Source organism: Coregonus lavaretus (assembly GCF_964263955.1).
Source record: "Coregonus lavaretus genome assembly, chromosome: 28".
Lineage (NCBI taxonomy): Eukaryota > Metazoa > Chordata > Actinopteri > Salmoniformes > Salmonidae > Coregonus > Coregonus lavaretus.
Genome location: NC_140015.1, coordinates 18269404 through 18295595, shown reverse-complemented (window position 1 = coordinate 18295595; position 26192 = coordinate 18269404). Strand labels below are relative to the sequence as shown.

At 42.9% G+C, this 26192-nt stretch overlaps 2 protein-coding genes, 1 long non-coding RNA gene and 1 pseudogene across 4 annotated transcripts; 3 read left to right on the top strand and 1 right to left on the bottom strand.

Moving 5' to 3' along the window:
• Nucleotides 1–705: 705 nt before the first annotated feature.
• On the top strand, nucleotides 706–4902 carry LOC311104169 (E3 ubiquitin-protein ligase RBX1-like; the record flags this gene model as incomplete). Its single annotated transcript, XM_084145864.1, has 4 exons — nucleotides 706–800; nucleotides 1504–1582; nucleotides 1667–1737; nucleotides 4813–4902. The coding sequence occupies exons 1-4, from the start codon at nucleotides 723–725 to the stop codon at nucleotides 4900–4902; spliced, it is 318 nt and encodes a 105-aa protein (XP_084001990.1). The 5' UTR covers nucleotides 706–722.
• A 4548-nt stretch (nucleotides 4903–9450) lies between these two features.
• On the bottom strand, nucleotides 9451–16326 carry LOC311104154 (putative protein FAM10A4). Its single transcript, XM_084145847.1, has 13 exons — nucleotides 16064–16326; nucleotides 15591–15725; nucleotides 14910–14958; nucleotides 14734–14818; nucleotides 14318–14391; nucleotides 14063–14129; nucleotides 13861–13945; nucleotides 13651–13761; nucleotides 11188–11290; nucleotides 10970–11086; nucleotides 10830–10881; nucleotides 10428–10615; nucleotides 9451–10335 (listed from the first exon to the last, which is right to left on the bottom strand). Exons 2-13 carry the CDS (start codon nucleotides 15698–15700, stop codon nucleotides 10204–10206), a joined length of 1173 nt encoding a protein of 390 aa, XP_084001973.1. The 5' UTR covers nucleotides 15701–15725; nucleotides 16064–16326; the 3' UTR covers nucleotides 9451–10203.
• Nucleotides 16327–16359: 33 nt separating this feature from the next.
• LOC311104174 lies at nucleotides 16360–17749 on the top strand. Its single transcript, XR_014610143.1, has 4 exons — nucleotides 16360–16445; nucleotides 16534–16654; nucleotides 17336–17452; nucleotides 17662–17749. It is a non-coding gene; the product is annotated as an uncharacterized lncRNA (long non-coding RNA).
• A 61-nt stretch (nucleotides 17750–17810) lies between these two features.
• On the top strand, nucleotides 17811–26185 carry LOC311103903 (xaa-Pro aminopeptidase 3-like; annotated as a pseudogene). Its single transcript, XR_014615800.1, has 8 exons — nucleotides 17811–17869; nucleotides 18507–18706; nucleotides 19788–19963; nucleotides 20041–20103; nucleotides 20223–20335; nucleotides 20542–20627; nucleotides 20734–20917; nucleotides 26035–26185. The product of XR_014615800.1 is annotated as a xaa-Pro aminopeptidase 3-like (transcript).
• The last annotated feature ends 7 nt before the right edge of the window (nucleotides 26186–26192 follow it).

Below are 26192 nucleotides of genomic sequence, written 5' to 3'. Positions count from 1 at the left end.
TGCCATTTAGCAGATAAGTTGTTTTTCAGCTTTTTGGCACATCAGCTGCTTACTCACTTAAGTCCGCTCGCTCAGTTGCTGAACCTGCCATAGAGAGCCTTGACCAAAATGACGATGACCCACTCTTTCTGTGAGCCAGCACAGCCTGTGTGTGTGTGGAGGGGGGTCTGGGAGAAAAAATGTTTTGACCTGAATTAGGGCCAGACTAGTTACCATCATTTTCTCACATTGCCATTGACAGTTTTTTCTATTGTCTCTTTTTGGTCCATTTAGATTGTTAATGTAGATTGTATACAAAAAATTTTTTTTAATGTTATGGTTAAAAATGTTCATGTTTTACTGTGACTTGTTGTAGATACCTAAGTGGACCATAAGGTTAAAAACCAAACCAAACTTTTTTTAAAGAAGTAACTCCACCACAGTGTCTCTTTTGGGTCACTTTTGCCGGTCCCAAGCCCGGATAAAGGAGGAGGGTTGGAATTGTGACATTAAAAAAAACAAGAATTGACAGAAGAAAAGTTCATTTGTAGTTCTAAACATATTTAGGGTGTTTTTTACTTACTTATTGTCTCTCCCACGACTTTATTCCTCTCTCCTACAGCCTCCATCACAATTACATGCACATGGCCAATTATGCAAATTCAGCGACTTTTAGGACAGCCAATAGCTACTTTCCTTACTGAGGAGTTGCTACAGTGGCACACGAAAGTTCGTCAGTCAACATGGCGGCAGCGATGGATGTTGATACCCCAAGCGCCACGAATAGTGGCGCAAGCAAGAAACGTTTTGAAGTGAAGAAGGTATTTATTTTTCAAATAAACCATAGCTACATTTTAGACATACTGTAAGGTTGGATATTACCATAGGCTTAATACGCGTTTGGGTACAATCTTCGCGGGATTAGTTAGCATAACTTGCTAGTTCGCGAGCTAGCTGTAACTAGACGAAGCCCCTTGTTTGGCTGTATCTAATTTTGGGGAGTGAGTTTGCATTTCACTTGTAGGGCTGATAGCTACCTAATTAGTTAACTAATCTCACTGTTTGTGCTAATGGTAGCTAACGTTAGCTAGCCAACCACTACTAGGTTCGGTTTTAGATGCATTGACATTGTTAGAAATCAATGACTAGCTAATTTGCTCAACTGGCTAACGTTAGCTTCCTAGCTAGCTTGCTAAAATGACAGGCCCAGTTGCACTTGTGAGGTTGTCTATTTATTGATGCTGAATGATTAAAAATTATATATCAAACATTATCATTTTCTCCCTTGCCTTGTTTGTTATCAATGTGGATACTGAAATAGGCCTAACTTGTCTGAAGTCTGATTAAATGCTAAATGCAATAGTGATTTTAATGACCAAATGTCTCCTGACACCAGATTAACATTAATAAATTGTGAATAACAATATGCTCCTTTTTAATACATATTCGAAACAACAGCAATATCAAGCACACACAATAACTGCCAGTGATATGATTGTAATTTCATGTGACTCTTCCTTACAGTGGAATGCAGTGGCACTTTGGGCCTGGGACATTGTGGTGGACAACTGTGCCATCTGTAGGAATCACATTATGGATCTCTGTGAGTATGCTGTTAACATTATTTGACTACTGCGCTAATAAAGGTGAGTGTTACATTCTGACACATTACTCTTTTTCTCTATAGGCATAGAGTGCCAGGCTAACCAGGCCTCTGCCACATCAGAGGAGTGCACTGTAGCCTGGGGAGTCTGCAATGTGAGTCAGACTTGTTTGCTTTTGTATATGTTGCATACATCCTGATCAGTTAGATTGTCAAGTTCAGTGTGAGAGTATTGAAAGAACAACAGCATGATCTAAACTAATCTGCATTATATTGAACTACCCTAAAAGTATAGAATTTTGAATACAGTGAGGGAAAAATGTATTTGATCCCCTGCTGATTTAGTACGTTTGCCCACTGACAAAGACATGATCAGTCTATAATTTTAATGGTAGGTTTATTTGAACAGTGAGAGACAGAATAACAACAACAAAATCCAGAAAAATGCAAGTCAAAAATGTTATAAATTTATTTGCATTTTAATGAGGGAAATAAGTATTTGACTCCTCTGCAAAACATGACTTAGTACTTGGTGGCAAAACCCTTGTTGGCAATCAGAGGTCAGACGTTTCTTGTAGTTGGCCACCAGGTTTGCACACATCTCTGGAGGGATTTTGTCCCACTCCTCTCTGCAAATATTCTCCAAGTCATTAAGGTTTCGAGGCTGACGTTTGGCAACTTGAACCTTCAGCTCCCTCCACAGATTTTCTATGGGATTAAGGTCTGGAGACTGGCTAGGCCACTCCAGGACCTTAATGTGCTTCTTCTTGAGCCACTCCTTTGTTGCCTTGGCCGTGTGTTTTGGGTCATTGTCATGCTGGAATACCCATCCACGACCCATTTTCAATGCCCTGGCTGAGGGAAGGAGGTTCTCACCCAAGATTTGACGGTACATGGCCCCATCCATCGTCCCTTTGATGCGGTGAAGTTGTCCTGTCCCCTTAGCAGAAAAACACCCCCAAAGTATAATGTTTCCACCTCCATGTTTGACAGTGGGGATGGTGTTCTTGGGGTCATAGGCAGCTTTCCTCCTCCTCCAAACACGTTGAGTTGATGCCAAAGAGCTCCATTTTGGTCTCATCTGACCACAACACTTTCACCCAGTTCTCCTCTGAATCATTCAGATGTTCATTGGCAAACTTCAGACGGGCCTGTATATGTGCTTTCTTGAGCAGATGGACCTTGTGGGCGCTGCAGGATTTCAGTCCTTCACGGCGTAGTGTGTTACCAATTGTTTTCTTGGTGACTATGGTCCCAGCTGCCTTGAGATCATTGACAAGATCCTGCCGTGTAGTTCTGGCCTGATTCCTCGCCGTTCTCATGATCATTGCAACTCCATGAGGTGAGAACTTGCATGGAGCCCCAGGCCGAGGGAGATTGACAGTTCTTTTGTGTTTCTTCCATTTGCGAATAATCGCACCAACTGTTGTCACCTTCTCACCAAGCTGCTTGGCGATGGCCATTCCAGCCTTGTGTAGGTCTACAATCTTGTCCCTGACATCCTTGGAGAGCTCTTTGGTCTTGGCCATGGTGGAGAGTTTGGAATCTAATTGATTGATTGCTTTTATGGACAGGTGTCTTTTATACAGGTAACAAACTGAGATTAGGAGCACTCCATTTAAGAGTTTGCTCCTAATCTCAGCTCGTTACCTGTATAAAAGACACCTGGAATCAGAAATCTTTCTGATTGAGAGGGGGTCAAATACTTATTTTCCTCATTAAAATGCAAATCAATTTATAACATTTTTGACTTGCATTTTTCTGGATTTTTTTGTTGTTATTGTGTCTCTCACTGTTCAAATAAACCTACCATTAAAATTATAGACTGATCATTTCTTCGTCAGTGGGCAAACGTACAAAATCAGCAGGGGATCAAATACTTTTTTCCCTCACTGTATATGTTTTGAGCTGTGTTCGAATACTCATACTAACCATACTATTTGTGACAAATTGAGTATGTAATATGCTTATTGATCATAGTACGGATATAGTTAGTATGCCAAAATTTCCCGGATGTCGTACTAAATTCACCAAAATACGAAGTATACAAGCAGTGGACACTATTTCCGTGCTTTTAGGCCCATAATGCAATTCTTCCGAAAATGGGCGTGGCTTCACAATGTTTTCAGATTTGAAGAAAATGGCAGTAAATATGCAGCCGAAGTCCGAGAGCGGATACAAATTCATTGCTTTAACTAATTATGACAAATGTTAAAATGTTCAGCAATGTAATAAAGTAATGACAATTCAAATAAGTTATGTTGGCTGACAATTTGTTAGCTACACTATCCTTACGAACCGCATAGCATTACAGCAGTATGTACCGGTAGTATGTTAGCTAGTTACCTAATGTAAGTTGGCTACTAATACATCCAACTTGCCAGGCAGTATATTAACAGTAATCAAACTAACTATCCAATGTTTATTGACTTGATTATTCATATTCTTAGCTAAGTGGTATAGTCGTTGTGCGTTCTCAATGGACATTGTTCATTCTGGCTATCTACTCCGATTTCAGAGCACACTCGTCTGAGTGTGCCAGAGTGCAGAATAACTGATGAATTTACGAATGCTCAACACCCGTTGAATATCTGGCTGGTGTCAGTAAACGTCTGCAAAAAAATCGTTATGAAATTGTTGCCAGCAGCACAGTTACAGTCGCCAACGCTCTGGATAACATGAAAACAGCCTAAACAGCTCTGCTAGGGCAAGTAAAATGGTCAGAGTGTGGTGTTCTCTCATTTGTGTCTGGAAATAGCTAGCAAGCTAGCCAGCGTTAGCTTGGGTGCTTGACTAACGTTAGCTTGGGTGCTTGACTGCCGTTGTGAGGTCAGAACGCTCGGATCAACCCTACTCCAGAGACGCGCTCCGAGAGCGAAACGCTCTGAATTTATGAACGGACAGTCTGACAAAGCTCTGGATTTACGAACACTCAGAGCGCACTCTGGAACTCCAGATTGAATTTACGAACACACCCGAAATCGTAAAATGTCTAGCTAGTCATTTGCTATGCTAGCAAGAGGTTGCATAGCAACAGCATCAAAATCCTGTAGACAGGCAAAGCGCTAGTATGCTCAACTGAAAGGAGACCGTTTGTTTACAGTATACTAAATTGAACTAATAGTGTATATACTCATTAAGTATGTAGTATACAGTATGTTAGTATGTGTATTCGAACACAGCTATTGTCTTGGTTTGCTGTTATGTCAATCTATCTTCTCCTCTCCCAGCATGCATTCCATTTCCACTGTATCTCCCGTTGGTTGAAGACCAGGCAGGTGTGCCCCCTAGACAACAGGGAGTGGGAGTTTCAGAAGTGAGTGTCATCATTTTATTCATAACACTTATTCAAAACACTACTCCGTGGTCTTAGCTAAACTGCAGTCAATCAGAGCTGCAGTATGCGTGCCTTTTTGGGGAAGTAGATGGCTGAAAAAAAACAAAAGCCATGTGTCCGTGTTACTGGTGCTAATGCATTATTCCACCGCCTCAAATTGTAGATGAGAAGATAGGTTGTGTATGTCAAACATTTAATAACTAACACTCCCTTTCCCTCTTACAGATATGGACACTAGGTGCAAGACTCTGGACCATTACTTGGGCTTCTGCAAGTTTCATGCTTACTGTTGCTTTCTCCTTCTTCGTATGATTGACTCCACTTTGAGGGCATTGCAAATACTGTTTTAGGCTAGCTGGAAAACATTTTTTTTAGTTGAATTTGCAATGTTGTAAATTTATAAATAAACAACAATGTTCTGTGTAACTGCCTCGATTTGAATTGAGGACTAGACATAGAATCGCTCCGCCATTTCCTGGTTGCTAAAACTCTAATAGTTTGCCTAATTAAAGTTTATGTGAAAAAATAAGCTAGGATAGTGTTGAGAAATATTGTATCATCAACTTCCTGTAGACAGGCGAAGTGCTAGTACGCTCAACTGAAAGGATACTGTTTGTTTACAGTATACTAAAATGAACTAATAGTATGTAGTATATACTCATTAAGTATGTAGTATACAGTATGTTAGTATGGGTATTCGAACACAGCTAACGTCTGTGCCTCGCATACTCCCTTCAACTGTGTAGTGCTAGGGCAAAAACCAAAACGTGCACCCGAGGACCGAGTTTGGGAAACCCTGTGCTCTCTATCCAATAGTATAGACATCACCGCAGCTGTTCACGCCATGTTAGTGGCCAAATGGACATCTTCAAATCAAAACCCAACCTTCATTTATCCGTTGTGACGCACAGATCAAACTCAGTTTTAGACGAGACTGACTTTATTACCAAAATTATCTTATTTACACTTTGTAGTCAATTTTGACACTAGAATAACTGGTTATGACTCGACTTGATGCCACGTAGGCCGTTTTCAAAGGGATTCGTTTCTTTTTAAAAGGCAGTCCTTTTAAAAGTGGCAATATTACTGGTTGTCTCTCTTGCGATGCCATAGCAACAACATAGCTTCCTCAAAATAATCAGAATTAATCTAAACTAATCTGTAATTCGTTTAGATGTTTTTGCCGAGGAGGTCTTAGACGCGCAATTTTACATCTAACAAAGATGTTTGGTGCAGTATTTCTCACATGAAAAAATGTGCACGAAAACTAGTAATCTCGTTGAATGACAACAAACACTTCATTAAAGAATCCTGTCATAGTTCCCACTGAGGGAGTTCTATTACTCTGGCCCAGGATGAACCGGGCAATGGCATTTGGGCGAAAGCAGGGAGGGAGGAGCGCCCTTTTCAAATCAAACAGTAGTCTGCACCCGCTTGGTCATATTGTCAACAAGGCAGCATGGTCCATCTTCTCTTTTACAATAAATGTTTGAATTTTCAAACTAGTTTTCATTGGGATGGCAGATAAAGCGTTTTTTAAAATATAAAAACACAGAATCCTACTCATCACTCCATGTGCTTAATTATGTAACTTTTGTTTTGAGCCGACTTCACTGTCAGCCAGAGCGGGCACCTGGCTAACGCCCAGGAGGCAAACCCGTTCCAAAACGAATGCAATCACTTTTCACCCGGTTTAAACCACTCCTACTCGTAGTAGTACTGTTGACCAATCGCCGGGTCGTAGACTCCCGACTACCGAATTTAGATTTGCCTCAATAAAGAAAAAAGTGTGTGCACGAACAGCCGAAAAAACCCCTGCCTAACAGCAAAACGAACAAAAACGTCACAAAATGTTGTTTTAATATATTTGCGAACTGTTTCGACTGGGAACAGGCTTTAGACACTGGTCCCACGTGACACAAGGTGGTAATCCACAGCAGGAAGACAAATAGCAAGGGAAGATTAGCAGGCCAGCCCTGGCCTGACCACAGCATTGAGAGCACCTGCGGTACAGGTTGAGGGCCACAAGGCCCAATTAGTCAGTAGCTAGGTTTCCATCCAATTGGTGACAGATTTTCATGTTTATATTCTAAAATCTGCATAAAGAAAATATGCGCGTTTTCCCACCAGTAACCAGGTTTCCATCCAACCTTTTTATGCGAGTAAAGTACATGTCTGATAAAGAAATGTAATGACAGGCCTGATGGAAACTGAACATTTTATTGTAAACTTTTCCAAATGTCGACAAAACAAAATACGCTAGACAAGGTGTTTGGTAAAATTAATTGTGAGAAATGTCGGTGGAAACGCTTTTGTGCAAATATTCATGACGTAAACTTGGAATCACTTGATAACGTGTGGTTCTCCCACTATGACTCGTCGGGAAAGCATGCAGTTTATTAGGCTACAGATGAAATGAATTATGATGAACACCTATATCCTACATAATGAGATTATTATGGATAAGAGCGAGAATATTTGTATTTGTCAAACAGCAGTCAAGCATCGATCATGATGTCACCAGGATCAGACCCTCAATATTTATTGGAAAAGAGCATCAAGATCACCGTGCACTTTCACCACCCTTTGAAGTTAATAAATTATTTCATTTTAGCCTATTAAACTGCATTGTTTCCGGAGTCGGGACCACACACCATATCATTGGATTTCCAAGTTTACTTTGATATTATTTTTTTTATCAATATTTGCGCATAAAGGTGTTTCCATCGCCATTTTCACAAAAATATCCACCATGTCCAACTAACAAATTATCTTCATTTTTCCATCGCAACTCCTCAGTAAGGAAAGTATCTATTGGCTGTCCTAAAAGTCACTAAATGACGTCATAACCTAATTTGTATAATTGGCCATGTAATTGTGATGGACGCTGTAGGAGAGAGAAATACCGTTGTGGGAGAGACAAAAAGTGAGTAAAAAACACCCCACATTTACATCCCGGCCCTGAATGTAAGCATGCGCGATTCATTTGCAGTCTGGACGTGGAGGGGTGAACATCTCCTGCTCTTACTGCAGCGCGAGGACTGGGCCGCCTGTGAGTGCTTTGGGACGGGGTGGGGCCGACAGGGGTGGGGCCGACGAGGGTGGGGCCCACGGCAGCACCCGACTGCTCGTTGAGAAGAGTAAGAACCATACGTGCTTTCACGTCAGTCTCCAATAACACCAGAAAAAGTCGCTAGATTTGTCACTAGTTGCTTTTTTGAAAATGTGTCGCTAGAGGGGTCTGAAAACTCACTAAATATAGCGACAACGTTGCTACGTTGGCAACACTGTTTCTATCAGAGCTGTCATGATTTTTTAAAAACATAAAACTGTGGATGGAAACGTGGTTATAGGTTGTGTTCTAGAGCATCAAAACTGTGATCTATCATGGGTAAATTGTGACCGACTGACTGATCTACAAATAATATTAAGTAGTTATTTATGATGCAAGGTGATTTGTAAATTAGTCAAGTCACGCCTTGCTTTTAAAATCGTCTGCAATGACGAACGCACCCAGTGATGGTCACTGCCTTTCGAAGCATTATGGGGATAAAATATTGTCCGATTTGCACCTGCCTACATGTCGAATCAAATCAAATTGTCAAATTGTCCGACTTGCGCCTGTCTACATGTCGACTGCATGAACTTTACAAAAATAATGTGATCAAAGGTTATAAAGTTTTGACTGCAGTTAAGAGAGGAATAGGCGAAGCGAGAGGGTCCACTCCCGTCAAAATCTGTCCACACCGGAATACAGCGATAAGCAGACCGCCTGCCATCCTACCTTTGGGACAACGACTCCCATTGTTAGGGCGGAGACAAGCCATCTCGTCATTATATACAGTAACTCTTCAAGTTTCTGCATTGCTCTTCAACAACTTCGTCCTGCATTGTGGGAGGCTATTGTCAACCAGTATTTAGTTGTTTTTGTTTGACCCACATGACCAAATGCATGACTGAAACAGGAACCAACTTTGCCCCCATTCATACAGTGGATATCAGGTGAGACTGGTGAGGGGAGGATGGTTCATAGTAATGGCTGGAATGAAACACTCCATCCACGTTACATTTCATCTACACCATTCCAGCTACTACTATGAGCCGTCCTCCCCTCACCAGCCTTCACTGGTGGATATATATAAATGTGATAGGAGGCATTCTGATTGTAGCCAAAAATGTACACGCCCTGTGCCTCTTGACAGGTAGTTGAATGAGAAATTGGGAATTAATTGACAAATGCACCAAGGGCATTCAGAACTGGTGAAATGAAGCAACGTTTTCCTAATGCCATGATCTGTATTCACCATGGGGAATAATGGGAACATTTTAATAATAAGCCATTTAGCAGACGCTTTTATCCAAAGCGACTTAGTCATGTGTGCATACATTTTTACGTATGGGTGGTCCCGGGGATCAAACCCACTACCCTGGCGTTACAAGCGCCATGCTCTACCAATTGAGCTACAGAGGACCACCCATACGAATAACCAGAATAACCAACTCATCTGATTAAAAGAACCATGACAAAATATTTGCAACAACCAAATATTTATTGATTTGAATTGATATTTCCATCACGGTTTCAAAATCAAACAAAATAGTAATATTACTTTTTTTTTTTACTTGCATTTGGAAGGAGAGTCAGACATGAAAAAATGTACGTTACAGTGAAGGTGAGTAAAACAGAAAACCTGAGGGAAATAGCTTTACCACATCCACTCCTGATAGAAGACAAACAGCCATTGTTTTGGTTGGCTCAGTAGAGAACACAGAAGATGACAACTCCATATAATAATGTCTCTAAAATGTTATTCTGTGCTGGTGTCTAATGTGCGAGTCCTGTTTGACTATTCCAGATTCAGGTAAAAAAACAACAAGGGATGGGGTGGGTGGGAATTCTGAATGAGAAGGCTCTGACAGGCTGTTTTGATTCCATCATTAACCAGTAGTGCTCCCATCAGTGTCCATGAGTTGGCTTGAGTAACCATTAAATGCTAACAGCCCCGAATAGGTGGGCTCCATTTAAGAACATACAGTATAACAGTTGCTGTTGACCCCCCCCCCACAAACCCTTGTCTAGTGTAAAACTTGCTGCATGCCTCTAGTCTCCTCTTTATCCATCTGCCCATCAACATTACCCATTTGATCCATACACAGTGGAATCATCTCAAATAAGCTTTTAAGCTCTCCCGACACCTGACTACATCCATTTGCTACTCTCCCGCCACTCGTTCTTCTTCCCGCTCCCCTCTTTATCGCCCCTCATTTCTTCACCTCCTCTCCTCTAGGGCGAAGGGCTCCCGAACTTGGAGCTCAGCTTGGTGATGAGAGCCATGACCTTGGGGTTACCCTGGTACTTGGCGATGTTAGCTGGGTTCTGAGCCACGTCCTGGAAAGCTGCCATCACCTCAGGGTCCTGGAGACAACACACAAGAGAGATGGGATTAGATATGGATACTGACATGGAATCCAAGGGCTAACTGTAAGACTTCAGGAGGAGTGTCGTACCTTCATGGCGTTGAGCACCTCCGGGTCGTTAAAGAGCTCTCCCAGACCAGGCATGCCGAAAGGAGAGCCTCCAGCCCCACCTGGGAAACCACCACCAGCACCACCTGGGAAACCACCACCAGCACCACCTGGGAAACCGCCAGCACCACCTGGGAAACCGCCAGCACCACCTGGGAAACCGCCAGCACCTACAGCATGAGACAAGGAACACACATTTATTGCGAATACAGGGCTCCAATGGACCCTTGAGTGATAGTCAGATAATGTAGAGCAGTGGTCACCAGCCCAGGTACTGGAGAATTACAGGGATGACAGGCCTTTGTTCAAGCTCTGCACTAACAAACCTGATTGAGCTAATCAACTTATCGTCAAGACATTTCATGAACCCATATTCTCTCTTACCTGGGAAACCTGGGAAGCCACCTCCTCCTGCTGCTTGTCTAGCCTCCTCCTCCTGTGCAGAGTTTTTATTTATTTAATTGAGACACTTTATTTTGAAAACCTTAGTCATTCTCCTCTCTGTTCTTGCACCAAACACTCACCCTCTGAGCCTTCTCATGCTCTTCCCTTGCTTTCTTTACCCTCTCCTTCCTGTCCTTGATCTCTCGCTCCTCCCGCTTGCGCTCATACTTGCGCCGGTGCTCAATGATTTTGTTAGCCTGAGGAGAGAAAGAGCATGAGTTGAAAGTCAGACAGAACACACTGATTGACCAGACAACCTTGAAACTGCTCAGGTATCAAAAAGTCAGTGGCTGGGTACCTTGGGCTGGACCTCTTTCAGCATGGCGCTGGCATCCTCGTCGTAGTCCAGTTTGCAGGCAGTGGCCAGGTCCTTCGCTGCCTCCTCCCAGTGCCCCAGCAACCTGACGCAAAAAGAGGAAGGAGACTCAAAATGTGATTATCAAAGTATTGAATTAGGGGTGTGCCAAAATGGCCATGCTCTTATTCGTAAATTGACAGTTGATAGTCGGATCGGAGGATAATCGTGACCGGAAAAAGCGGAAGTGTTTTAATATGCCTTAGTAGATGTTGGCAAAATACCTCCCTGCACATTCACTGCAAAAAAATCTGCAGATTAGGAGCAGCGCGTGGAGGTGCGTGTCTGTGTCCTCAACTTGCAGCGGGCAGCCAAGTTTGCTGACACTCAGTCAGAATGCACATCAGCGTTTCATATTTTTCCCCCCTAACCATGCTGCATGTTAGATAATATGCACATTGATAGCTTGATAGCAAATGTCCTCGCCATGTGATTTATCATAGTAGCAGGCAGCAATCTAAATGATCAGACCCAAAACATGCAAGGAAAACTGATAGGGTGAAATTATGACGTGAGTGGACAGAGATATACAGCTTCACTCTATCCAATCAGAGCAGTATGATCAACGTACAGCCCGCCCTTTTCTTTACAGACAGCCAGTTGAGTTATTTAGACCATGTAGAACCTCGCACATGACTGACTGACTTGAGAAAGATGTGTGCTGACACTCGAAAATGTATTTTTTCCCGATCACGGATAATGAAAAATAAAAAATAAATACTTTTGTCCGACCACTCAGCACACCTCTATATTGTATTACTTATAAATCATACAGTGAGGGAAAAAAGTATTTGATCCCCTGCTGATTTTGTACGGTTGCCCACAGACAAAGACATGATCAGTCTATACTTTTAATGGTAGGTTTATTTGAACAGTGAGAGACAGAATAACAACAAAAAAAATCCAGAAAAACGCATGTCAAAAATGTTATAAATAGATTAGCATTTTTTTATGAGGGAAATAAGTATTTGACCCCTCTGCAAAACATGACTTAGTACTTGGTGGAAAAACCCTTGTTGGCAATCACAGAGGTCAGACGTTTCTTGTAGTTGGCCACCAGGTTTGCACACATCTCAGGAGGGATTTTGTCCCACTCCTCTTTGCAGATCTTCTCCAAGTCATTCATGTTTTGAGGCTGACGTTTGGCAACTCGAACCTTCAGCTCCCTCCACAGATTTTCTATGGGAATAAGGTCTGGAGACTGGCTAGGCCACTCCAGGACCTTAATGTGCTTCTTCTTGAGCCACTCCTTTGTTGCCTTGGCCGTGTGTTTTGGGTCATTGTCATGCTGGAATACCCATCCACGACCTATTTTCAATGCCCTGGCTGAGGGAAGGAGGTTCTCACCCAGGATTTGACGGTACATGGCCCCATCCATCGTCCCTTTGATGCGGTGATGTTGTCCTGTCCCCTTAGCAGAAAAACACCCCCAAAGCATAATGTTTCCACCTCCATGTTTGACAGTGGGGATGGTGTTCTTGGGGTCATAGGCAGCATTCCTCCTCCAAACACGCGAGTTGAGTTGATGCCAAAGAGCTCGATTTTGGTCTCATCTGAATCATTCAGATGTTCATTGGCTAACTTCAGACGGGCCTGTATATGTGCTTTCTTGAGCAGGGGGACCTTGCGGGCGCTGCAGGATTTCAGTCCTTCACGGCGTAGTGTGTTACCAATTGTTTTCTTGGTGACTATGGTCCCAGCCTCCTTGAGATCATTGACAAGATCCTCCCGTGTAGTTCTGGGCTGATTCCTCACCGTTCTCATGATAATTGCAACTCCACGAGGTGAGATCTTGCATGGAGCCCCAGGCCGAGGGAGATTGACAGTTCTTTTGTGTTTCTTCCATTTGCGAATAATCGCACCAACTGTTGTCACCTTCTCACCAAGCTGCTTGGCGATGGTCTTGTAGCCCATTCCAGCCTTGTGTAGGTCTAGAATCTTGTCCCTGACATCCTTGGAGAGCTCTTTGGTCTTGGCCATGGTGGAGAGTTTGGAATCTGATTGATTGATTGCTTTTATGGACAGGTGTCTTTTATACAGGTAACAAACTGAGATTAGGAGCACTCCCTTTAAGAGTGTGCTCCTAATCTCAGCTCGTTACCTGTATAAAAGACACCTGGGAGCCAGAAATCTTTCTGATTGAGAGGGGGTCAAATACTTATTTCCCTCATTAAAATGCAAATCAATTTATAACATTTTTGACATGCGTTTTTCTGGATTTTGTTGTTGTTATTCTGTCTCTCACTGTTCAAATAAACCTACCATTAAAATTATAGACTGATAATTTCTTTGTCAGTGGGCAAACATACAAAATCAGCAGGGGATCAAATACTTTTTTCCCTTCACTGTATACAACTGCATTGTGTCTGTGATGAACTTGAATATGCAGCCTATCTAGCAGCATACTTGTGAGCTTTCCCCCTCCACTTGTAGGGCTGTGCAGAATCTGGGTTGATGTCAATGGCTCTGTCGCAGTCCCGCTTAGCTGCATTGGGTTTCTGCATCCGGATGTAGACGCTGGCAAAGAACATACGTCAGTCTGTATGAATACTAAGTGATCATGTACTAGAGCACATCATGTGGTATGGCATTGTTAAGTCTAGCAGTGGGACTCACCTTGCCCTCTTGGCATACATGATAGCTACCCGTGGATTTAGTTTGATGGCTTCAGTGAAGAGGTCCAGGGCTTTCTGCAAGTCACCTGTATTTGAGAGCACCAAAAAGTGATACTTATAACCATTTGTCATTAAAATGTCTTCCCGATTTAATACAAGGTCAGTGCAATGTCAATGCAAGAACCTCAGAACAACCAACTCACCTTCTCCTAACGCTTCGATAGCTTCCATCTTCTTCTCGTTGGCCTGGTCCATCATTTCCTCTGTCACCTAAAGGAACAAGAGATGCCATGTGGTCTTCTGCTTTGGGTGGGACATTTCAAGCAGTCTTCTTCAGGGCTTGCATGCTCACTGGATGCATTTCTCATTAGTTCTCATCTGCAGAAACTCCCCAAATGAAAAGCACTTCATGCACTCTCCCATCCTTATGTTATATAAATAACAACAAATATTCTCACCTCAAGATTTTCAAAGTCTCCCATCTCCTGAGGTTCGTCTGTGTCTGGCTCAATCACCCCATCTTGGTCGATCTCTGAAGAAGCAAGGGGATCCATCAAGGAATTCAGAATTTTAGCCTAATTCCGTTGTTGTATAAGCATTGCTCAAGAGCTTGGCAATCAGTTTATAAGGCAGCATTACAGACTGTGTGGTCATGCAACATATTGTTTGTTGATCTGCGGTCTTCACTGCATCACTGAATGTATGAGATGGAATCGAACTGTAAATGTCTGGGTGATGATTTATTGATATGGTGTGCGAGTCCATTTTCAGAGGACGATAAACCTTTGGCCTGTGTACCCATTTCCTTACGAACTCAATGGGTGACTGTGGGAAAATGTGTGGGCCAGGTGTGAGAATGCTGCCATGGACGTACCTAGTTCACTCTCCTCACTCTCAGAGGGGGCATGGGGCTCAGGAGCAGAGGCAGGGGGAGGAGCTCCAGCACATGGACACCCACCCTGAAATTAAGAAGTTTTATTGTCTGAACTGTACTGGTAGGCTGTTAAATATAGCAACTGAATGGATATATGAAACAAGTCATACTTATACCTTGCATGAAGAGTCATTTTGGGGGGCTTGTGGAATTGTAGCTCCCAATCTGAAAAAAAAAGAGAACCTTCTTTCAATTTGGCATTCTCTCCAATATGAGCCTTTCAATTTTGCCAACTGCAGCCAGTACATTTTGGTGTATTACTTAGTACAGTAGGAATTCCAGTTTTTTCTTCAAGAGAGAAATATGTCTGATATTTAGCAGCAGTGAGTGGGTGTGACCGCTGCATTCCCGTTCTGGGTAGTTGGGGAAGCAGATAATAATTAATAATAATTGGTCATTTAGCAGACGCTCTTATCCAGAGCGACTTACAGGAGCAATTAGGGTTAAGTGCCTTGCTCAAGGGCACATGGACAGATTTATCACCTAGTCGGCTCCGGGATTAGAACCAGCGACCTTTCGGTTACTGGCACAACGCTCTTAACCACTAAGCTACCTGCCGCCCCATGTTGAAAGTACTCTGAACAGTAGGCTATTGGCAACAACAACAAAAATCACATGAGAATGCATTAACAATGACCTCAATCATTTAACGCTAATACTATTGATATCCGGAGAATAAACCGGGTTTTGAACATGGGTTGATCCGACTCTTAACAGATTGTGGCCCTCTACTTTTGACGATGAAGAGCAAGTGCACGCTTGACGCTGTGCGATAAACAGAAGGATTATCAACTGACCCTTGCAACCAGGCCCGGAGGAAGCCGAGCTCGGGAAGGTGCAATATGGAGGGATTTTCGTCGCACAACTTCACGAAGGCCTTCAACTCATGCACTTTCCGCGGGTCCATTCTCACTTCACAGGCCCAGCACACGCTACACAACAAGAAAGTGCGAGGAAGTAAAAATTAAAATGTTAGCTAGGTAGCTTGCACGCTAGCTAGTTAAATATTAGCATTGATAGCATACACATGTGCTGCATAGCCTCACGTAGTATTATTAGTAAACTAGCTAACTCCTTTATCTGAAAACATAGTTTGTCCCAGGGCACGTGCAGAAATGTAGCATGGATTGTGAGGATATAATATTCTCGAATTCTGTCGAGTTAGCCATGCCGTGGCGATTATTTGAATGCATGATAAAATCAGAGAAAACAAACCAGAAAGGCTCATTATTTCCAATAAAACACAGTATATGAGGGTTAGATTAGCTACCTGTATGACCAAACAGATCTTCAACGACGGGTAGCTCCGAGTAGAGGGGTGCAACCAAGCCTCCACAACAATCGCTTTAAATTACTAGTCGATGGTGAATGTTGGTCCGTTTATTTTTTAACGCAGGCATTAATTAGATAGAAACATATGACAAACAAAACAAGCGAGGAGGTCCTGCGTGAATGGATCAAGTCGCAAACAAAATAAGTCATATAATTGCTAACCAATCAAAAACCTCACATTGTACTTCCACCAATGGTAATGATTGTTTTACAGGGGAGGCTGAAACCTGTCACCTCACAAGCACGGCGGACAGGCGCATTTATCGACATGATACAGTCACACATTCTCACATGTTGGTCGTTGGCTGTCGTATGAAAAGGTAGTTATTTTATATAGTTTATGTTAGATTTTTAGTCTGCTAAAGTATTTATATTTGATGTAATTGTGTATACCTCAATACAATTTAGCGCCACCACTTGTGGACATCATGATGGTGGGAGTTAACTGTCGCTGATAGTCTGACGGATTTGCAACAATGTTGCCCTCACCTATCATTTTGACCAGATCGGCTATCCAATTGGTGTCAAGGTGAGCAGTGAAATATTTGGTTATTTGTATTTAATTTATTACAATGGTAGCAGGTCATTTTCATATATGGTTACTGTCCATACAAATGAGTTTATCTAACTACTGTAGTCAGGGGGAAGATCTCAATTACTCCTGGCGTCCTCTTCTCAAAACCTATTGGAGGAGAAGGTCTGAGGGGAGGGACCTCTTGCTTTCTCATCCAATGGGTTTTAAGGAGACGAGGAGCGAGGACGTGAGGAGTATGCAACTGAGATCTTCCCTATGATTTATGTAAGCCAATTTCACATTGTATGTTTGTATGACACAAATGCTTGCCTCGGCAAGATGGAAAGCATAATGCATGTTATTCATTTACATTTTAGTCATTTAGCAGACGCTCTTATCCAGAGCGACTTACAGTTAGTGAGTGCATACATTTTTTCATACTGGCCCCCCGTGGGAATCGAACCCACAACCCTGGCTTTGCAAGCGCCATGCTCTACCAACTGAGCTACACGGGGCCATTATTCCCCAATGATATGTCTTACTTTTATTATAGAATCAACTTATAATGTCATGTATAAGTCTTAAAAAATGTAGAATTGTATGGCCAGCTGATTGTGCAAGATTCTGTAAGAGCTAGGTGAAAAAGAACTGTGAGTTTATTAGCAAACTTTCCCCTCACTGGAAACCTCTCTGCAGGTCATCTGTGGTGCCCTTGCCGGAATGTCTCCGTTGGAGGGTGGAAACCGCGGAAGGTTCCACCAAGATACCTCGGCCAGCTAAGCCCCTTCACTCATCCACACCTCATCAAAAATGGTGAATGTACTCATGGGCATACAGCTATGTCCCATTTCTGCCAATCAGTTACTCTACAGCATTTACCCAAAATCAAAGCTCATTGTTATCTTATTCACAACCACCACCTATGGGTACGAATACTGTTTTGTAGTACAGTGCAGTCGCTTCAGGGAGTTTTGAATGGTGGGTTTATAGCTTCTTCTTCCCCTTCCTGCTCTCTGTCACAGATGAGGTGACCCCTGGCTTAACCCAAACAGAGTTTGATCTCCGTCGGCAAAGACTGGCCTCTCTCATCGAGGTTCAGGCAGATCGGCTGGGACCCACTGCTTCCTCCAACAAACACCTCGTCATTGTCCTCTCCCACTCAATCCGCTACATGACCAATGACATCCCCTACCCCTTCCACCAGAACCAGGACTTCCTCTACCTTTACATGTACATTTACATCATTTAGCAGACGCTCTTATCCAGAGCGACTTACAAATTGGTGCATTCAACTTATGATAGCAAGTGGGACAACCACTTTTTTTCTTCATTTTTATGGGGGGTGGGGGAGGGGGGGGTAGAAGGATTACTTTATACTATTCCAGGTATTCCTTATAGAGGTAGGGTTTCAAGTGTCTCCGGAAGGTGGTCAGTGACTCCGCTGTCCTGGCGTCGTGGGGGAGCTTGTTCCACCATTGGGGTGCCAGAGCAGCAAATAGCTTTGACTGGGCTGAGTGGGAACTGTGCTTCCGTAGAGGTAGGGGGGCTAGCAGGCCAGAGGTGGATGAACGTAGTGCCCTCGTTTGGGTGTAGGGTCTGATCAGAGCCTGAAGGTAAGGAGGTGCCGTTCCCCTCACAGCTCCGTAGGCAAGCACCATGGTCTTGTAGTAGATGCGAGCCTCAACTGGAAGCCGGTGGAATGTGCGGAGGAGCGGGGTGACATGAGAGAACTTGGGAAGGTCGAACACCAGACGGGCTGCGGCGTTCTGGATAAATTGTAGGGGTTTAATGGCACAGGCAGGGAGCCCAGCCAACAGCGAGTTGCAGTAATCCAGACGGGAGATGACAAGTGCCTGGATTAGGACCTGTGCCGCTTTCTACCTCACAGGCATCTTCGAGCCAGACTGCTCCCTGGTTCTGTGTGGTACCGGCCGCCCGGACCAAGCCATCCTCTTCGTACCCCGCAGGGACCCGGCCAGGGAGCTGTGGGACGGGCCCAGGTCAGGGAAGGACGGGGCGGCAGCGTTGACGGGGGTGGAGAGGGTCCACTGCACAAAAGCCTTAAAGGTAGGGGGTAACTAGGGGAAAGTCATTTGAACATACAGTGAGGGAAAAAAGTATTTGATCCCCTGCTGATTTTGTACGTTTGCCCACTGACAAAGACATGATCAGTCTATAATTTTAATGGTAGGTTTATTTGAACAGTGAGAGACAGAATAACAACAAAATAATCCAGAAAAACGCATGTCAAAAATGTTATAAATTGATTTGCATTTTAATGAGGGAAATAAGTATTTGACCCCTCTGCAAAACATGACTTAGTACTTGGTGGCAAAACCCTTGTTGGCAATCACAGAGGTCAGACGTTTCTTGTAGTTGGCCACCAGGTTTGCACACATCTCAGGAGGGATTTTGTCCCACTCCTCTTTGCAGATCTTCTCCAAGTCATTAAGGTTTTGAGGCTGACGTTTGGCAACTCAACCTTCAGCTCCCTCCACAGATTTTCTATGGGATTAAGGTCTGGAGACTGGCTAGGCCACTCCAGGACCTTAATGTGCTTCTTCTTGAGCCACTCCTTTGTTGCCTTGGCTGTGTGTTTTGGGTCATTGTCATGCTGGAATACCCATCCACGATCCATTTTCAATGCCCTGGCTGAGGGAAGGAGGTTCTCACCCAAGATTTGACGGTCCCTTTAAGTGTGTGCTCCTAATCTCAGCATGTTACCTGTATAAAAGACACCTGGGAGCCAGAAATCTTTCTGATTGAGAGGGGATCAAATACTTATTTCCCTCATTAAAATGCAAATCAATTTATAACATTTTTTACATGCGTTTTTCTTGATTTTTTTGTTGTTATTCTGTCTCTCACTGTTCAAATAAACCTACCATTAAAATTATAGACTGATCATTTCTTTGTCAGTGGACAAACGTACAAAATCAGCAGGGGATCAAATACTTTTTTCCCTCACTGTATATATTTTAGAGTAAATGTTACTCTTGGGATGAAAGATTAGGGATTAGGAACGTAGCTCCAAATTGTGGATCAAATTTTCATTCGGAACAAATGCAGCTGTTTCAACCATTTCAAAGTGATGTAAAGAAATTAGACATCACTAACAATTTTACTCTGATTATGTCCTCTCTCTCAGGTAGCACTGTGTGGTATGATGGCTCCAAGCCCTCCCACCCTGGGCTCCACCAGACCCATGTTCGGCCCCTTCTGGAAGGGTTGCCCATGGTGCGCTCTCTCAGACCCCTTACACACTCCCTCAAGAGCCCAGCCGAGGTGGCTCTCATGAAGGAGGCTGGTCGCATCACAGCACAGGTGAGTCACCTCACACACACGCCATGAGTGAAGCACTCTCAACTGTTCACGTAAACCCTCTGCATCCCCTCTTTCAGGCATTCAAGAAGACTATGGGTATGTCTCAAGGGGACATTGATGAAGCTCTACTGTATGCTAAGGTGAGTCACAGGTCACTCTATTTATAAATATGGTGTGTTGTCATTGAAAATATGGTTTAACACCTGTGGTAGCAACGATAATGATGAAATGCTGATGTGAATCTCTTTCTCAATCCCAGTTTGATTTTGAGTGCCGTCCCATGGAGCCAATTTCTTGGCCTATCCTCCCGTGGTTGCTGGTGAAAATCGAGCCAATACATTTCATTACATAAACAACAACCAGATTGTCAAGGTGAAGGGACATATGTAATGTTGCTGCTAAATGTGGGCCCACAATTCTGAGGTCAGAAGAGTTTTAGAATTATGAACACCCCGGTTTTGCCAAGATGAAATCATAATAATTTCAAACGATGGTACATAGTACATCTATACCAGTAACTCTGTTTGTGTCCAGTCAAACAAGACTTTGCCCAATTCCTTGCCTTTTCTTTCTCTCAGAATGGGGAGATGGGGCTACTTGATGGAGGGTGTGAATACTTTTGTTATGTCAGTGATATTACTCGCACCTGGCCAGTGAACGGGAAGTAAGTTGCATCAACAAAGATAACATTTTGAATGTTCACTCCTCTCCTCGATCCCTCCTTTTAATGAAGTCTCCTTTTCTACCCCTCTCTTGCATGGTGAGCCCAGGTTCAGCCCTGCCCAGGCAGAGTTGTATGAGGGGGTGTTGGAGGTGCAGAAGGCCTGTCTGTCTCTGTGCTCCCCAGGAGTCAGTCTGGACCACATCTACAGCACCATGTTGGCCCTGCTGGGACGCCTACTCAAACAGCTGGGCATCGTGAAGGGCTCCACCAGTGATGCTGATGCACTTAAGGTACGCTCAGTGTCACTGTGTCCTTCTGCTCAAAGTAGTTCCATGGTTAACTGATAATGGTATCAAATGCATGCATAGATAACTGAAGGGTGTTTATCATCAACTTAAATGATAATATCACTTATTAACTCAAATGTTTTAATAGTAATATTTAATTGAAAGTAATAGGTTATATTTTGTGGCTTAAGGGGACTTAACCACGGAGACTCAATGGCTAGGAAAGGGTATTAGAGGCTAATGCTGTTTATCAAAAACCCTATTGGATAACAAACACTTTAATACTAATAACGGTCAGTAATAAACCATTTAGGTCCTTTATAATCCTTAATTCTTACATTTATGTGCAGAAACTTCAGACCATTGACCTTTTTAGTTCAGATGGGGAAGAAATGTCAGGACCTGGGTTAGATTGCACATTTCCTGACAGTAAAAGCAGCAAAATAATAGCAAGTCTAGATGGGATTTTACATTTAGATTCAGACAGTACTACAACCAGTCTTTAACACCACCGATTTCAAAAGGTGTGTACAGTCCAGAGACATGGTTAATTACCGAAATAACAATCCAGACATGCAAACGCAAGCGTGCGGTTTTTGCCGTGTCGAATGGGAAAAACATGCAGAGTTCTCTGGTGCAATAGCCGGGCAAGCGTATGGTTCCTCCCAGGACGCAACATGGTAAAAACCCTAAAATCTCTCTGCGTTTATGGGGCATCGGTCCCTAAATTCATCATCCTCAGTGTAAGAGTCAAGGGTAGACAATAGCAACATGTTAGTTTGTAGCCTAACGATCAACGTGAGAAATAATCATCCGTTTTCTAAGACTCCGATCTAAAATATTAGGCCTATGAGGTTGCACAATAATCACAAATAGGCCTAAGCTACAATAAAGGCCAAGTAATGCAAATCTAAATGCATACTAGTTCCAGAGTAAAAGTCCACAGGCTAAAGATAACATTTGGATCAGAGACCGCAGTGTGTGTGCTGGAGCGGTGAGTGAAGCTCGGGGGAGAAGGGGGCAAGTGGCGTGGGTACCTGTACCAGACAGGTGGTAGTCGGGAGCAGACCAAAAGGTGGGGGCCAAGGATTGCAGCACGCCACAGGAGTAGCCTAGGTATCACACCCGCTTGGGAGAGGCTTGTGTTGGGAGGCTGGGTAGGCCGTCATTGTAAATAAGAATTTGTTCATAACTGACTTGCCTTTTTAAATAAAGGTTAAATAGAAAGGAGAGGAGGCGTTCAGCCAGACAGGTGCATGGTGGAGGAGCTTTCAGCAATGTTTTCTCGATTTATAGTTCTTTATAAATGTTTTGAGTGACCAGTGTAATTTCTCACCAAAAGATGGACATACCATTGCCATGTTAGACATTCCAGCAGTACTGATGGTCTCAAAATGGCCTAGAATAGGGGTTCTCAAACTTTTTTGGCCTGTGACCATTTTGATTTAAAAACAATTGTGACCCCATGTAAAAAAAAAGTTTAGTAATCAACAGCTAATGTAAACTTTTTAAATTTGTGCTATGACAGTCTATTACAAATCAGTCTGACACTATTTCTGACAGTATTTCAATCTGAAGACGGTATGGTTTGAAGTGACTGAAATGCATCAGAAAGGTATTGGGAAATTCAAAAGATTATCAGGCAATAATGATGCTGTTCTTTTCCCCCAAGTCTGATTTAGTGCCTAGTCTTGTCCACTCGGTTCTAACGGCTTGTGGGCATTCACTGTTCAACAGTATGTATGTGTTCCTGAGAGCCGTATCTTTCAGTGATGGGGACATAATATTTTGTAGCTTAAACCATTCAAAAGATAGCCACATTTGTAGGAAGAAAACAGAAACCGCTCTGTTCATTACAACGACATCTAGCGGCTACCGGAGGTTACTGATGTAACCCCGGTTCTATGAACTAAATGTGAATTCTCTCGTGACCCCACTTCAAATCAGGCGACCCCACATGGGGTCGCGACACCTAGTTTGGGAAAACCTGGCCTAGAACATGTCAATGTTAAAAGAATAAGAACACAACACAGGATGTTTAAGGAAATATATTGAACATTTTTATTCCAAAACAATCACACTGTTGGAGTAGTGTGATGTACTAACTTTGAAGTAATGATTAATAAATGGTGAGAACTGTTTGTAAATGCCTTATAAATGGTTTATTACTGACCGTTATTATAAAGTTAGGCCTACCCATGATTGCAGGGCGACAAGGTGAAAAATCTGTTTGTGCCCTTGAGCAAGGCACTTAACCCTAATTTTCTCCAGGGGCACTGTACTACTATGGCTGACCCTGTAAAACAACATATTTCACTGCACCTATCCGGTGTATGTGACAATAATAAATATACAGTGGGGGAAAAAAGTATTTAGTCAGCCACCAATTGTGCAAGTTCTCCCACTTAAAAAGATGAGAGAGGCCTGTAATTTTCATCATAGGTACACGTCAACTATGACAGACAAAATGAGGAAAAAAAATCCAGAAAATCACATTGTAGGATTTTTTATGAATTTATTTGCAAATTATGGTGGAAAATAAGTATTTGGTCAATAACAAAAGTTTCTCAATACTTTGTTATATACTCTTTGTTGGCAATGACACAGGTCAAATGTTTTCTGTAAGTCTTCACAAGGTTTTCACACACTGTTGCTGGTATTTTGGCCCATTCCTCCATGCAGATCTCCTCTAGAGCAGTGATATTTTGGGGCTGTCGCTGGGCAACACGGATTTCAACTCCCTCCAAAGATTTTCTATGGGGTTGAGATCTGGAGACTGGCTAGGCCACTCCAGGACCTTGAAATGCTTCTTACGAAGCCACTCCTTCGTTGCCCGGGCGGTGTGTTTGGGATCATTGTCATGCTGAAAGACCGAGCCACGTTTCATCTTCAATGCCCTTGCAGATGGAAGGAGGTTTTCACTTAAAATCTCACGATACATGGCACCATTCATTCTTTCCTTTACACGGATCAGTCGTCCTGGTCCCTTTGCAGAAAAACAGCCCCAAAGCATGATGTTTCCACCCCCATGCTTCACAGTAGGTATGGTGTTCTTTGGATGCAACTCAGCATTCTTTGTCCTCCAAACACGACGAGTTGAGTTTCTACCAAAAAGTTATATTTTGGTTTCATCTGACCATATGACATTCTCCCAATCCTCTTCTGGATCATCCAAATGCACTCTAGCAAACTTCAGACGGGCCTGGACATGTACTGGCTTAAGCAGGGGGACACGTCTGGCACTGCAGGATTTGAGTCCCTGGCGGCGTAGTGTGTTACTGATGGTAGGCTTTGTTACTTTGGTCCCAGCTCTCTGCAGGTCATTCACTAGGTCCCCCCGTGTGGTTCTGGGATTTTTGCTCACCGTTCTTGTGATCATTTTGACCCCACGGGGTGAGATCTTGCGTGGAGCCCCAGATCGAGGGAGATTATCAGTGGTCTTGTATGTCTTCCATTTCCAAATAATTGCTCCCACAGTTGATTTCTTCAAACCAAGCTGCTTACCTATTGCAGATTCAGTCTTCCCAGCCTGGTGCAGGTCTACAATTTTGTTTCTGCTGTCCTTTGACAGCTCTTTGGTCTTGGCCATAGTGGAGTTTGGAGTGTGACTGTTTGAGGTTGTGGACAGGTGTCTTTTATACTGATAACAAGTTCAAACAGGTGCCATTAATACAGGTAACGAGTGGAGGACAGAGAAACCTCTTAAAGAAGAAGTTACAGGTCTGTGAGAGCCAAATATCTTGCTTGTTTGTAGGTGACCAAATACTTATTTTCCGCCATAATTTGCAAATAAATTCATTAAAAATCCTACAATGTGATTTTCTGGATTTTTTTTCCTCAATTTGTCTGTCATAATTGATGTGTACCTATGATGAAAATTACAGGCCTCTTTCATCTTTTTAAGTGGGAGAACTTGCACAATTGGTGGCTGACTAAATACTTTTTATCCCCACTGTATATGTCAAAATAAAAGGCAGACACAGAACTGAAAGAAGGGACCCTATCAGTCACAGTTAAAATATTTTCTGGGCAATGAACCCAGGAACTTTTGATATTTTGTGTTTACTTTGCTCTCTCCGATGGTCTGTGGTCAGGAAATGACCATAACATCTTCTGGCCATTTAAACTGTAAAGTAGTGACCTAATTACACGCTTCGTAAAGCACAATATCCCTGTGTACTACCTATAATCGAGGTACCACTTTCCTGTAGCAGTTCAACTCGGGGGGAAAAGGGAAGAAAGCAAGCCAAACCAAAGTTGAATGTACATTTGATTGAGCAGCTGTGCTCTTTCAAAAGTCTTGCATTGCGAATTGAAGTGTAATAACACAAGGAATTTATGCTAAACAATTAATGAAATATTTGCTAACAATCCTGACTAGCAAATTCCTCAAAATGAAGATTACCAGTGAACTCCAACCAAATGTTGTCCAGTTGAGCAGGTTTATTTAGCATATTTGCAGTTATGCTCATTGAATAATGTATTATTTATTTACGTCATTTAGCAGACGCTCTTATCCAGAGCGACTTACAAAATAAGAAAGCAATAGAATTCTAGCTGTGGTAATTTTAGTAGATACATTTTTATTTGCACTTATGGGACCAACACTCATCCTTCCCTCCTGAAAAGCAAATATGATATGGCATTGATAGATAACCAAGCAGATGAATACCAGCAGTAATAAATGAACTTACATTTCTCAAACTGAACCTTGACCATAGATAAACCTAGATTTGTAATGGAAGGTAACTTTACCAGCACATGGAATGATGAGTTTTTACATGAGATATTGGAACATTGAGTGCAGAGCTTGAGCATGCAGTGTTGTTTGTTGGTTCGGTGACCCGTATTGCTGCTTCCAGGTAGAGGCAACCGCTTTATTACTGAACCACTCACCGCACGGTGGGCTCCACATAGTTTGCATGGTAGAATTTGTAACTTCACACAAGCATCATTATGTTTTGCTAAGGAGAATGCTTTGTGGAGTGTAAACCCAGCCTCCCAGTGAAACAGCCAGAGATTCCTACACAAACACTGAAGCACTACTGTTCCAGTGTTTAATGCATGTGTGTGCATGAATGCATCAAGTGACTACACTCCAGTCCATCTCTCTCTTTCAGGGCTGTACATATGTGAGGACGATGACCAGGTTCCAGAGCGATTCCGTGGACTTGGGGTGAGAATAGAGGACGACGTTGTGATTCAAGACGAGATAAACCCCTTGATCCTGTCCTCTGACACACCCAAAACCATTGCTGATGTTGAAAGAGCCTGTGCA

Excerpts from the sequence above, each read along its gene's own strand:
- LOC311104154 (XM_084145847.1), bottom strand. The coding sequence starts at position 15,700 with ATGGACCCGCGGAAAGTGCATGAGTTGAAGGCCTTCGTGAAGTTGTGC. Across the intron at positions 13,946-14,062 it reads TATCGAAGCGTTAGGAGAAG|GTGACTTGCAGAAAGCCCTG; the intron begins GTGAGTTGGTTG and ends TCTCAAATACAG. Across the intron at positions 13,762-13,860 it reads ATGTATGCCAAGAGGGCAAG|CGTCTACATCCGGATGCAGA; the intron begins GTGAGTCCCACT and ends GTTCTTTGCCAG.